Genomic DNA, 13,744 nt, shown 5'->3' on the forward strand with positions numbered 1-13,744 from the left:
GTCGAGCGCCCTAACCACCTGGCCATGCCGGGCGGAATAGTACAGAGTTTGTACTGTGAATACAAATTGAAAGGACGTTTACCGCATTGTTCATCAGAACTCTTCTTTTCACTTTTTTGGAGAACAGATTGTATACCAATAGGTGTGATCTGTCAGCCTTTTGTTTTTGAAATCCCGAAATAATAATTAACCAAAGCAGGGAAACCATTCTTCGCTAACAACGCTGAATTAAGGAAAAACCAACTGGCGAGTAAAAAAAGAAATTTGTTAAATGAAAATGTTCATATAATACTTAGGATTAAGAGACTGTCAAATTACGCCGATTCAAATAAGCAAAATGGAATATAGAGCTACTTAAATTTACCGTGTGAACCTTCGATCTAGTGAGAAGTTTGTATATTTTTATATACAATAGAGTCAATGAAATGAAAGTTTCTAAGTTGAATATCTTAATCTTTTAACACTGTAACAGAGAGCACAAAATTAAGACTTTAGTGCTAACCTGACGTCGAATGTTAATGTTTTTACAAGTTCGATCACATTTTTTAGACGGTTAATTATGTTTCCTGTAATCAAAATTAATAATCAAATTTCCAAGCTCAAATAATATTTTCCGAAGGTGGTTTTTCACTACAGTGTTTTTAGAATCATTGTTTGCTTGATAACAACAGGTCGTTCATTGTGATTCACAAATTTCAAAATAAATAAGCACAAAGACTCGAACTATTTAGTCAAGTTAATTGTCTTTTGAGGTGTCATTGTTTCATAGACAAAACGTGACTCAATGAAAAATATACTTCATTTAAGTGGACAAAAGATAAATTTCTGAATAATGTAAATTTATATTTTCGACCACAGAAAAGGTTATTTTTTTTTCATTTATTTATTTGTAGCAAATGTTCAACAGCAGTAATAAAAATACTTACAGTTATACGTACGCAAACTCTTTAATATTATGTTTGTATTATCTTCAAATACTTCTCTGAATCTCTTTTTGCAAGTTCATAAAAGCATATAATGCTTAGTTGACTTCTCAAATAAATTTTCACTATCATCACAAGGCATTTAGAAACTACTTAACATTTTAATATGTTTTATTTGAATAAGTTAAATGTTTCAGTTTAGTTGATAAAACATTACGTAATTATTAGAAGTACAAAGTGGAAATAACATATTTTTAAGTTGAAATGATTCTGGTACAGAAATGTAGATCTTTTCAGAAATACAAGGTAAGAAGCTGAGAACTTAAAGAACAATTTTAAATGGTACTGAATTAGTTAGTATTTATTGCAAACTTTTATTTAAAATGTATTCACATACCATACGTTATAAAAAGTAATAAAATAAAGAACATTCAAATATAATAAACAATCATCTATTTTACCACTTTGACCCCTTCACTGTCATACTTATCTATCGCCATACTTTAATATGTTAGTTCTAGTGTATTGAGTATAAAATTATACAAGTTTGCAGTTAGCTCTTTCATCATTTATTTTTTATAAAACGATTTTTCGTAAGATTATGTGAATAAATTATAGATGTCGTATTTTATTGTTTGAAAATACACACACACATATATATAAACACGTAGCTAAGTGGTAATTATGAATTGATATATTTTCATTCTATCGTTCTGTAGTATATTAGAATAGTGACAAAGTTTGAATATTCTTCCATGAACTTCAAAGTTGAAGTTTGTTGTTATTTTGTTAAGCTATTGTGAATCTATTTAAAAATTGGCTAAAGTTTAACAGACACATATACATATAGAGAAGTTTGCTGTGAGTTTTCAAACAAATATTTTTATTACACAAAACGAAAGGAAATTAACACTAAAGGTGAAACGTTAGCATTATAGAAGGCATCATTTTTTAGTATAAATATGCCCCTTTGACAGTGACACCATAGTTCGAGCCGAGCCTGAAAGACTGATTTAAAGTTTTACTAAATACTTTAGCAGTATCTAGTTCGTTTCATAACGATAAGGATAGATAAATTATATATATATATATTTACACATATACATATATAGAGGGAAAAATGACATTTCACATTACCCTGTACTTGTTTCTATGCATAAATTGAATTCTATGCAAAATCGTTACCTTAAAGCATATTAAAAACATTCTTTAACACTCACTTTGTTCTCACTTAGACTGGGTTTCGTGACATATGTTTGCCAAGAATACTTTAAATGTATTGCTTTTTTATTGTTAATAATTACAAACTGATTAGAGATAACATCTAAGTAGTGTCTCTACGAGATAATACATTTTAACCTTTATTTTTTGTTTCATGTAATAATAGTACTAACAAGTTTCTAATGTGAAAATATCGACTTCTTTGAAGCTATTTTAAGCAGAACAATTTCTACCTAATATGTTTATACAGTACATCTTGATATACTGAACTCTTACGACTCCTACAATTAATAAAGGAATTAAACACACAGAATTAGAAATCATTACCCGATTCAAATATTTCCTAAAATCTTAAGCAGAAATTCAAAATGTGTATGAAGCGAAATATATATTTTAGATTTAATTTTGTTTGTTTGTATTTTAGTGAAAAGCTTTACAATGGCCCATCTGTGCTCTGCTTACCAATGGGAATCGAACCTCGGATTTTCCCGCCAATCTCCGGGGATCTAGACTGAATTATATGACATACTAAAATTTTGGGCAATTAAGCCATCAGTTGCGAGTTGCGAGAACTGATGAAGTTAGAATAGAAAAAAAGTTAGATCATTGTTCACGATGCCACAGAGAAACAGTTTTAGGTGACAGCAGAAAATATTGCTAGGTATTTTTGAAAATACGGTTAAAAGATAAATCATAAACACCACAAAGTCACATGTAACATTCACAACCGTTATAATAACAATTTTGCAATTTCCTCAGTAGTTTTAAAATTTTATCTTTCATTCACATGTGATAGAAGAATTATAATTAATGAATGATTATAGTATGTATATATATATATATCCATTAAAACGCAAAACCGTACTGATAACAATAAACGCAAAATTCGCACAAAAATGTATTATGTTTTCTTTGCAGTATCATTTTTATATGAATTGAATTTTGAAAAAATCTCTAAAGCTTACAACTATAAGTCTTTAGTTCTTAAACATATACATTCTTATTCAAGTGAGTTTTTTGAATAAAGAAAACAAAAAACTCACGCAACAGAAGCTTGAATGTTCATTGATCTTAATCATTGCCTGACTGGTCTTTATAGAGGAGGTTTGGTCATTTGTGGAGTAATGGATTGGATAGTGGAGACGTCGATTTATTCTGTTTGATATTGCTTTTGATTTTTAACAAGAACTTTTCACACAGTTTTAAGTCACTTCTGCTTTTATTTAATAGAATGGTTCCTCTCTCTCTGTGTTTTTGGCTCATAACTACAATGAAATTGTTTGTTAAAAAATCAATAGGTTTGTACTAAATGTGTCTGGTTTATGTAATCTTGAGTCACTCAACCAGCGATATAATTCCATTCAAAGTTTCAAGTCATATGTCCTTCAGGTAGAATGGTTCACCTAGAGTCACAGACAGTCACAAAATATGAAGGTTATCACAAGATCTTGGCTTACGTATAGCTTTTTCAAAAATCCCCCTAATAAAAATTTTGGTTTTGCCTACCTACACAAAATGAAAACATGCCTGGAAATGTGAGAGTCACGGACTCTCTCTTCTTTTTCAATCTTTCCTGATGCTGATGTTTCAGCCGGATCTGACTGAGGATTCCCACCAAGAGGTCATCCACGTGATGATTGATTCCAGTTGATGTCTCAATAAACTTCCAGCTATATGCTATTGCCAATGATCTTCCCTCTGCCGAAAAAAAAAAATTAATTTGATAAAATTATGAATGACAAATCCAGTAATTTCAAGTTATTGAAAACCACGTGGTTGTTTACACATGCCTTTTCAATCTTTTCTGCGAGTGTTAACAAAAGTACAATTTTAATCCCTAAGTGATCTATTCATATACTTTTGCTTTAAGCATCTGACGCTATGATATTATAGAATGAATAACAGACGTCCCTCCAACGTCATTAATGGTCAGCATTTTATCACGTTTGCTTCTCTATCTTTACGTAGTGACATAATGGATAAGAACCACCACTAACGAAGAAATACAAATCAACGGTTGCTTAGAAGACACTGTTAACAGAAACAAGCACAGTCGCTCTTGATTGAGCGTTTAGTGTTATTTTTATATTGTTATCTCTAACATGAATTTAGGACAAATCTAAATCTCCTAGGCTTTCCAAATCTCTTGTGATATTATTGGAATTGCGGCCAAAATATAGTTAATAACGAGGAGACGCATTCTATTTATGATCTCTATATGAGTATTAGTTTTTCTTACGTACTGATTTATGACATTATGTACTCCATGCTGGTTTGTTATGCAGAATTAGCTTCACTGATTTATATATAATATTTTAGTTCTCATCTATGTAGTTAGCTTCTGATCAAAAGTACTGTTATTAATAGTACAGAGTGGAGTAATTATATTATTGTATTTAGAAATTATTCAGTACTTAAAAAGTTATATTTTTAGTGCTTGAGATTATAAAGACGAAATAAAAAGATTAAACTTACGCTCAAATTTTAAATTAGCATTTACCCATACACACAGTTTTCTACTTTAAAACACTTTTTGTATTCTTTTTCTTCAAAAAAAAAAACTTTCACTATTTTGTCAATCCCTGTCTTACAGGACTTTATTATTAGACGACTAAAAATCATCTAAACACTGGATGATCCATCGAGTTCATGAAAATCTAAAATCACGTGTCATGATTAATAGTTGATGGTTTATTGTATTATGCGTACCCAAATGCAATTTAAAGTGTTACTATATTATCATTTATTGAGCATGCTAATACACCATTTTATTTTATTTACGGATTTATACCTTACTAGTAAATATACTTGCGCCTCGCATAGCATTTATTTCCATGGTTTCACGGGGGATGGCGGGACGGCGTGCGTGTGGGTCATTCGTCATGTATCTACTAAATACAGGTGGTCAGCAAAGGTACACGCATCTTTCACGCGGCATTAAAAGTCACTCTCGTAATATTCCATGTAACAGAAACGTTCAGTGCGAGCTAATCTCAACTAGTAACATTCTTCCTTTAGCAGTAACGTTACTTGTGTACTAACCTTTAGTAGTAACACTCCGAAGTCTTGCCAGATCTGTTTTGTTCCCTACCAGAATAGCTGCTTTGATACTTCCGGCATTATCCATAATCGTCAGATGATTAACGAGTTCCATACTTTTCTGGAAACTTCTTTTATTTGTAACAGAATAAACGACTATGTAGGCGTCATAATTAGCAACGGAGCTCGGTGAATCTTTTACTTGGTGCTAATATTTCATAAAAGTGAAATATAGAATTAAAATTCATCCTATAGTACCAACTTCTAGAATATTCTAGACGATTTTACACGATCACTGGAGAAGTTATGCAGTCGTAAGAATAAATTGTTTTAGTAATCTAATAACTGTAAGAAATGATATTTTTAGTAACATCATATAACACCAGATTACAGAAAATACAAACTAAAAAGTTTTTATCATCTTTAAATCTTGGGTTTATTTTGAGGGATAATTGAAATATTATCCAAATAATTGTTATGTATATATTTTAAGGATACAGAGTTATCATCCGTATCTTTAAAAATAAGTTCAAAGTTACACAAATACAAATAGCTCCTCAGTGGCACAGCGGAATGTCTACGGACTTATACTGCTGGAAACAGGCTTTCGATACCCGTGGTGGGCAGAGCACAGATAGCCTTTTCTGTAGCTTTGTGCTTAATAACAAACAGTACCAACAACAACATATACAAATATCTATTCTGCATTTAAAATTTTTAGTGCAGGGTAGTAGATTTAGTGCATAGTCAGGGATATAATTTTATATACACCTTTATTAGTTGAGTTGGTTTGTTTGTTTTAGAGCAAAGCCACATTAGGCTATCTGCTACGTCCACTGTAGGGAATTGAACCCTATTGTAAGTCTGTAGACTTACTGCTGTCCCATCGGGGGACTTATTAGTTGAGAAAATTATAGACCATAAATGAGTGAACATAGAAGCTTTGGAATAGATATGAAAATGAGACATGATTTTAAAACGTTTCGTTTGCAGACAAAACTGGATAAATTCATATCTTGAATATGTATTTAGCTTTGATGTAAAAACAAGGTTATGGTGCATGTGTATTTTACATTTGATGTAAAACACGATTATTATGTACGCCACATAAACAAATAGACGTTTTAACACTACCTGATTAGATTAAATCATACTTTATATAAACAAACAGACGTTTTAACACTACCTGATTAGATTAAATCATACTTTATATAAACAAATAGACGTTTTAACACTACCTGATTAGATTAAATCATACTTTATATAAAAAACAGACGTTTTAACACTACCTGATTATATTAAATCATACTTTATATAAACAAACAGACGTTTTAACACTACCTGATTAGATTAAATCATACTTTATATAAACAAACAGACGTTTTAACACTACCTGATTAGATTAAATCATACTTTATTTTTATTAAGATTTCAGAAAAGAGTTTTTAACTAACAGTGTTCTATTCTTCATGTTGGGGTGATATTATCTGAGACAAAGTATAACAAAAATAAAACAAGGTAGTACTGCCTTGTTTTCAGCAGAATTTGGAAAAAAGCCAGAAAATCGACTCAGGCTGTTTAACACATGCTTTAAAACGACTACAAGTATTTAAGAAAGCTGCATAAATGTCATGAATTGTCATTCTGTAAAATTTAGTTGTGATTATACTCCTTTCTGAAGTTTTAATATGACTTTTTATGCTGTGATAGGACTGTATAAACTTTACAATCATTCCATTTATTGGGAAAATAAAATATGCATAATAGTGTTCTTCAACACCATATCTTCGTAAAATTCTGATACTATCTAACGAATTTATAGCATTTTGGTTAAAAGTATAAACTTTATACGAACAGTTACTAGCTATTGGGATATAACCCGTACTACTAGTCTTTTTAAAAACATAAAATCGCTATAAGCAAGTATGACTCGGTATATTTTTGGTAGGCTGAATTCATTTCATTGGTTTAAAACCACGTGAATGTGCTTGCTATATATTTTCATTGCATTTACTAATCACCATCTTTCAACAGCATATTCCAAAACTGGAACAAAGCATTTCAATCGTTAGAATCATATGGGAAGGGTAGAGTTGATAGGTGGGTTTGTAACAGATGATATTGATCTAAGATCAGTGACATAAACAATGCTAGTTGTATTGTCCGGGGTGAAGGTGTCACTGACGCAATAGGTTATGTATCGATGAGATAGTTTCACGTTTAAAAGGTGGAAAAAATTCAAACCTAAGAAATTTTAATAAATATTGATACGGTAAAAATAGATCCAGAATAACCAGATTGTGAATTTTTGAGCTCAAATTGGCTTGAAAAGTACATTTTTGTAGATCATAGTTTACAATATAACTAAATTTATTAAAACTTACCAAAAGGTCCTGGGCTGTACATTCAACAAACATTAGCTCTGATTCGTCTCCGTTTAATACAACAGTTACGGATTTTTCATTTTCGTCATCTGAAAGTATGATTTGATGACAAGCTGAGTAAATATCAGAAATTGGCTTTATTACCTTCAGAGATTACTTTTCTAAAGTAAGTGATATTTAATGGACGAGGTGACGAAATCTAAGGGTGTTAAGAGTTATATGATATATAACTGGATATGAAATTGGGGTTTTCGCTCAAACATCTAAAACCTGTCATAGGAAAGAAGCCCAGCTTGGGTCTATCTCTCACAAAACGAAAAATGAATTACAACATTAAAAGGTTTAAGTATCTGGTTCTAGTGAAATATACCAACCATAAAATCTTAACTAAGTGGTTGTATACGAGGACATGTATTTGAATATCATCAGATTCTTGATACACTAGTTTAGTGACGAACGTTCATTGTTACACTGGTTATTCGGTATTCAACATTTAAAGATCTATAAAACTACAGATTCATTTGTCAAGAACTCTCTTCATATTTTTATTGTTTGTATTAACTTTACAGTATATACGATACTGAGAGATATTGATAGGTAAAGATAAGTAACTAGAAAAAGTGACAAAAATGGGTGAACTCACGAACGTGTGTCTGTTTAAAGCCACGTGCGCAAGGCTGAGAAAGGAATTGTTCATTTGAGGCGTTATGAGATATATTTTGAAATTCTTTTTTGCAGTTTTAGGCGTTTCGGGGGTCAGTGTCGGCAAGAAGTAAGTACTGAAAATACTGCACCATTGAATAAGTTCTTGGTTTTTTAATCGCTTTAATAGGCTCGCGCCTGTTGTGTTAATTGCATCCGTTCAATGGCGTCACGCTTATCTATATGTAAAAGAAAATGAAATATAGATATGTAGATATAGATATATCCCACATGTCCATATCCACAGAAATCTGAGTTACAAAGATCTAATTATCTTCGTTTGCATCAATTATGGTGGAGTAAGAGTACTTTCTCCCGTATTTGTTATTTAGGGATTCAATTTGGTAAGCGTTTTGACGTAGATCGAAGAGGAGTGACGTCACTAAACACAAAAGAAATCGGTCCGTTGAATCCAATAAAGAGAAAAATAAATCTTTGAATGGTAAGTTCCTGTTTTTTTTTTATAGAAAAATAACATTCTAAATTTCAATATAAGAATTAAAAATATATTTCCTTTGAAATGAAAAAGAAAATTGTTATAGTCAAATCCAATAACATTTGACAAATATTATAGTTAGACGAGACTGAAAGATTTAATTGTAAATTTAAGTTGTGTTAGTTAACGAAACGTTCTTAGCATAAAAATGAAGACGAGAAACATCAGAATGTTAACATAATAAATTGATAATAAAAGAACATTTTGAAGTAGAATGATTGGACTATCTATTTTTATCGGTGTTATATTTCTGCCAGTCAATATATCAATTAACCAATGAAACTTAATAGATATCCAGTCGAATACGAGAAGCTCAATTTTATCGTTAAGTTAAACTCTCTCTCTAGGTCTTTCTACTTGATCGAGTAACATTATTTGTCTACTAACAAGTGTAATCCACTAAAAAGGCAACTGAGAGTAATTGTCTTAATGATAACAAAGCTTTAAGTTCCTTTTTTCTCGGAAGTGTTCCTCCCTGAGTGATTAAAATAATCTGATTTGAAGCAGAAAAAATTAACTGAAGTAACCGCATGTGACTGTCTTAACGTTAACAAGATTTTATGTATTTATTTATTTTTTCACGGAAGTGTTCCTTCCTGAGTGATTAAAATTATCTGACATGAAGCAGGGAGAATAAGCTAAAAATATAACCGAATGTGACTGCTTTAATCTCACCATAGTTTTATTTTTTTTCCCGGAAGTGTTTCTTCCTAGGCGATGAAAATCATTTGGTTTGTAGCAAGTAAAAGTCAAAGAAGCCTTGAGCCGATGTGGGAGTCAAAATTTCACTATGATTTCAAATAGTTTCTTTTTCTTTTTTGATCGAGTAAAATTGTCTGACAAATTTATTTAAGGCATACTTATGATCAAGTTGGTTGAATACGTTGAAACCCAGAAAAAAAAAGATTAATAGGACAGAGTTAATTTCTGTTTTCTTACCAAATTATAGTTTTATCAGTTATAGATCGTACTGATACAATGAGTTATTGAGCCATGCCTTCGAAAGTGAAGTGTTTGTAAGTATTTAATAGCGTTTTAAATGTAAAGAGTTAATAGATATATTTACATAGCTTCTTAGCACGGCATATCATTTAGGTTTTAAAAGACAAACCATTCAAGGCTTCAACCACGACCTGCACAGAATCTCTTTATTCGTCTTCATTAGCGTAAACAATTATAAACAATTTTTACCACTTCATGTTTCTTTTGGATTAACTCATTAACACTATTAGATCTGGTTTCAAAAATGTAGAAGGCTACATTGAATTTTAGTTGGAGGGCACTATCAAACTTAGAAGTAACAGCGTTAAAAATCACTATTAATAATCAAAGATTTAAAAATAATGTTCAAAGACTTAAGAAAATATACACCCTTTTCCACACATATATATATGTTCTACCTAACGTTTGATATGAATTTTCAAAAATAAGTTTCAACAGCAGTTTGAAATTCCTAATAATAGGTAATATTCCTAATGAATATTCACTATTTCAAGGGTAGAAATAGGAGATCCATCTCCATATTTAAATAGTTTATTGAATTTCTCTCTTTCACGACAAAAACAAAAAAAAACAACAACACGCGATTCGCAACAAGGTCAACCTTGAGAAAAATTGTATAATTTGAATTATAAGTTTGAAGACAACTGATGCTCAACTCAAGTTTTAAAATAAAAACGTATACACACTTTTATTGAAAATAATTGATAGACTATTTCTGATCTAAGGTTTTAAAGATTGACTAAACAAACGATTGATTAAACAAACGACGCATACACCTTCTGTTTCATTTTCAAAGAAGAAATTCGGTGCTTTAAGGTTTTACATAAAAACTTCTAAATTATTTTGAAATTTTAACGAAAATGTAACACCCATATTTCATGTTTAAGCTCTATAGTTACTGTAATGTAGTTACTGAAATAATCACAGATTTAAGCCTTCCCTAACTAACGTAAAGTCAGATATATTTAAGTATTTTTTTTCTAGTTTTTTGTGCAGTTGTTTTGCATTAAGTATGGCAGTCTTGTTAAAAGGATGTCAAAAGTATGTACTAACCCTTTTACTCGGGTAAAGCTGCTTTCGTTAATGGCCAAAGGGGCGAGCCAGTCTCAAGGAGTAGTTCAGATATTTGTATATCAATATGCATTACAGTTTTTCATCCCTAAATGTTCTTTAGAATAGTTGGTTACGTGTGCAACGTTGCATTTTGGTACAACGCCCTTTTAACGCTTTGCTTAAATTTTTAGCGATAAATCAGAACCTGCTCTGTTTTTGTTCTGAGCGAACGTATGGAGAATCTGTTTTGTTTGTAAGGTGCAGAAGTTCTAAAGAAGGACTCCTTTCAATTCTACTAGCTAGTTAAAGACATTACAGGCAACTTAAAACATGAGGACTTGTAAAATTTTGATTTGATCAATAGAAAATTACTTTGTTATTTATAAAAGCAAGAGACGGCTTGAATGGGTAACGATGTTGTTGTTTGAAGTTAAGCACAAAGCTACACAATGGGCTATCTGTGCTCTGCCCATCACGGGTATCGAAACCCGGTTTCTAGCGTTGTAAGTCCGCAGACATACCGCTGTGCCACTGGGGGGGGCGAATGGGTAACGAAGAAACAATATTTTCAAGTTTTACACAGTAACAAATACACAAGGTTTTCTCGGGTCTAGATAATTTACTTGCACCTGATAACAACGTAACCTTGTACATTTGCTGCTGTGTTAAACTTGTAAATAAAGTTTTCTTCATTAACTATTCAAGCCATCTCTAAACTTTACTTGCACTATTTATGTAAATACAATTTTGTTTTATTTGATCACACGTATGTTTCTTGCCTTTCCTGTCCGTAGTTGAAATGATTATCTGTAGCATTTCCTGAATATTGCATTTCTTACATAGCTTTAAAAAAATCTGTCAAACATAATTAGTTCTAAATACTGTAATTACAACTAGGTAACCGATTGAATTACTTTTGTAAATATGCTTAAAACAACCCAAGAATGGCGGACATTATGTTATTTTCTCGGTACTACTTCTCTAGCCGGCAGAGAAATACCCCACTGTTCCTAGTGTTGATCGAAAATAAGTGATAATCGATCGCAAACAACAATAAATATTACTCACCTATGGATATAGGTAAGAAAGTTTTTATATAAAAACAAGAAATAATTTAATTTGTAATTATGTGATTATACTTTCATATCTACTACGATTAATAGTTTACAAAGATCTGAATGTCTATTTTATTTGGTATTTCCAAATAAATTTTATTTCCATGGATACAGGAAAGTGTTTTTGGCAGAATAACGTAGATAAATTCAAACTAAGTTAGTGCGGCTGTTTCTCTTTTGAGTTTTCCTTAAAAATAAAGAGAACAAGCTTTAAACTCTTTATTATACCAACATATTCTTCTGTGCTTTCTGGTTTTTTCACACTCACATAAACATCTGTTAAGTGTTTCACATCAAGCTAGTAAATTGATAATTCCGAAATTTTAAAACCTACTGAAAATGCTTATTGGTTTCGTAAAATAAGTGAATAAAGGTCATCTATATAAAATCCATATTAACAATAAGCTATATTTAATGATTCTCAACCAAGTTATTAAGACTTTAGAACCCTTTACTTTCTAGTAGTTTTATAAGTTGAAAAAAATAAAAGAAGAAAAAACCGACAGCAGAAGTGTTAAACTTACATTATTGTATTATTACGTTATCATTTCACAAATTTAATTTACCTTAAATTAACATTAATTCTTAATATTTCATCATAAAAACTGACACTAAGTGAAAGTTTCTGGAATTGTGACGATAATATCGTTTTATTCGAATGATTAAAACAATAATAGTTACAAGATAGAATACTAATAGCATGATTCCATTCAGTACATTTTCTCAATTCCGTAATATAACTAATATGTTGGCAGTGTTTCGGAAGAAGCTTTATAAGTGTTCTACGTGATAAAAAATGAAAGATTTAGTTCTTACCTGGAGAATTTTCGTAGGCACATATATACTCGGAAGTGGTAAATTGGGTGGTTAAAGAAGATTTTCCAACTTCTGAAGCTCCCACTACTAACACCTTGTGTCTCTCTATGTCTGTATCAATTTCAGGGAAAACTTGGGGAGTTGGTAAAGGGAGATGGCTTCTGGAAGATCGTATAGGCGTCGTAGAAAAGTAATATTGAGACGCTATGGATGATTCGCTATGAGAGCTTCGAGATTTGTTTCGGAATGAGTCCCCTCGGTTGATCAAACCCTTTGAAGTCACGGAAAAGTTCCGGAGACGTTGAAAGTCACTATTCTCATCTGATAGTGAAATAGAGTGTTCAGAAGACGATCGAAGTGGAACCAAATTTCCAAGCAGCACGCTATTTTCAGTAGAAACGCTAACTATACTTTGACGGAAGTTCCTCAAAAAAGCAGCCGACTGTGGCTGTATGGGATTCCGCATAGACTGGGACCTGTTTAGACCTTTACGTTTACACCTTGAACTGTCTTGTGGCAACTTTTTTTCAATCACAAGAGGCTGCAGGTCAACTCCGTCGGAAATAAGAGAATTAAGCTCACCTGGTGTGGAAATGAGGGGTACTACAGCAAGGAAAGGCCTTGGTCTAACACATTCTCGATTATTAAGTGTTCTTAAGTCAGGTGTGCTTTTTGGAGACAAGCTGGTCAGTTGCTTTTGACTTGTCAGACTGGTAAGGAAATCTTGTTTAATAACAGGCATTTTGATAATCTATTGAATTTTAGTGATATTGATCTACTATACCTCGAACATCACACAAATATTCTATTTTCTACAACGCTATTAAATAAGAATTGAAAAACCTGAAATAGTTTTTCATACCGTAAAAAATCTGCTCATTTTAATTTCGTCGTTATTTTTTTTTTCATTTATTTCTGTGAATCTACTGATGCTTTCCTCTCTTCAGTTATTCTGTACCGTGTTAGAACTATATAGCAGTTGAAAAAGTCACG

The 13,744-nt window shown here is 31.5% G+C and overlaps 1 protein-coding gene across 1 annotated transcript; it reads right to left on the bottom strand.

Moving 5' to 3' along the window:
* Positions 1-2,416: 2,416 nt before the first annotated feature.
* On the bottom strand, positions 2,417-13,493 carry LOC106462886. The gene is made up of 5 exons (XM_022390568.1): positions 12,752-13,493; positions 7,568-7,656; positions 5,187-5,391; positions 3,655-3,842; positions 2,417-2,425 (listed from the first exon to the last, which is right to left on the bottom strand). The coding sequence occupies exons 1-5, from the start codon at positions 13,491-13,493 to the stop codon at positions 2,417-2,419; spliced, it is 1,233 nt and encodes a 410-aa protein (XP_022246276.1).
* Between the last annotated feature and the right edge of the window lie 251 nt (positions 13,494-13,744).

This window comes from Limulus polyphemus, unplaced genomic scaffold (assembly GCF_000517525.1).
Source record: "Limulus polyphemus unplaced genomic scaffold, Limulus_polyphemus-2.1.2 Scaffold49, whole genome shotgun sequence".
Classification (NCBI taxonomy): domain Eukaryota; kingdom Metazoa; phylum Arthropoda; class Merostomata; order Xiphosura; family Limulidae; genus Limulus; species Limulus polyphemus.

Bases quoted from the DNA above. Each gene is read 5' to 3' on its own strand.
- LOC106462886 (XM_022390568.1), bottom strand. From the start codon at position 13,493: ATGCCTGTTATTAAACAAGATTTCCTTACCAGTCTGACAAGTCAAAAG. The intron at 5,392-7,567 runs GTAAGTTTTAAT...ATGAAATATTAG, and splicing joins GTACAGCCCAGGACCTTTTG to CACCAAGTAAAAGATTCACC. The intron at 3,843-5,186 runs GTTAGTACACAA...TTTTTTCGGCAG, and splicing joins TCGGAGTGTTACTACTAAAG to AGGGAAGATCATTGGCAATA.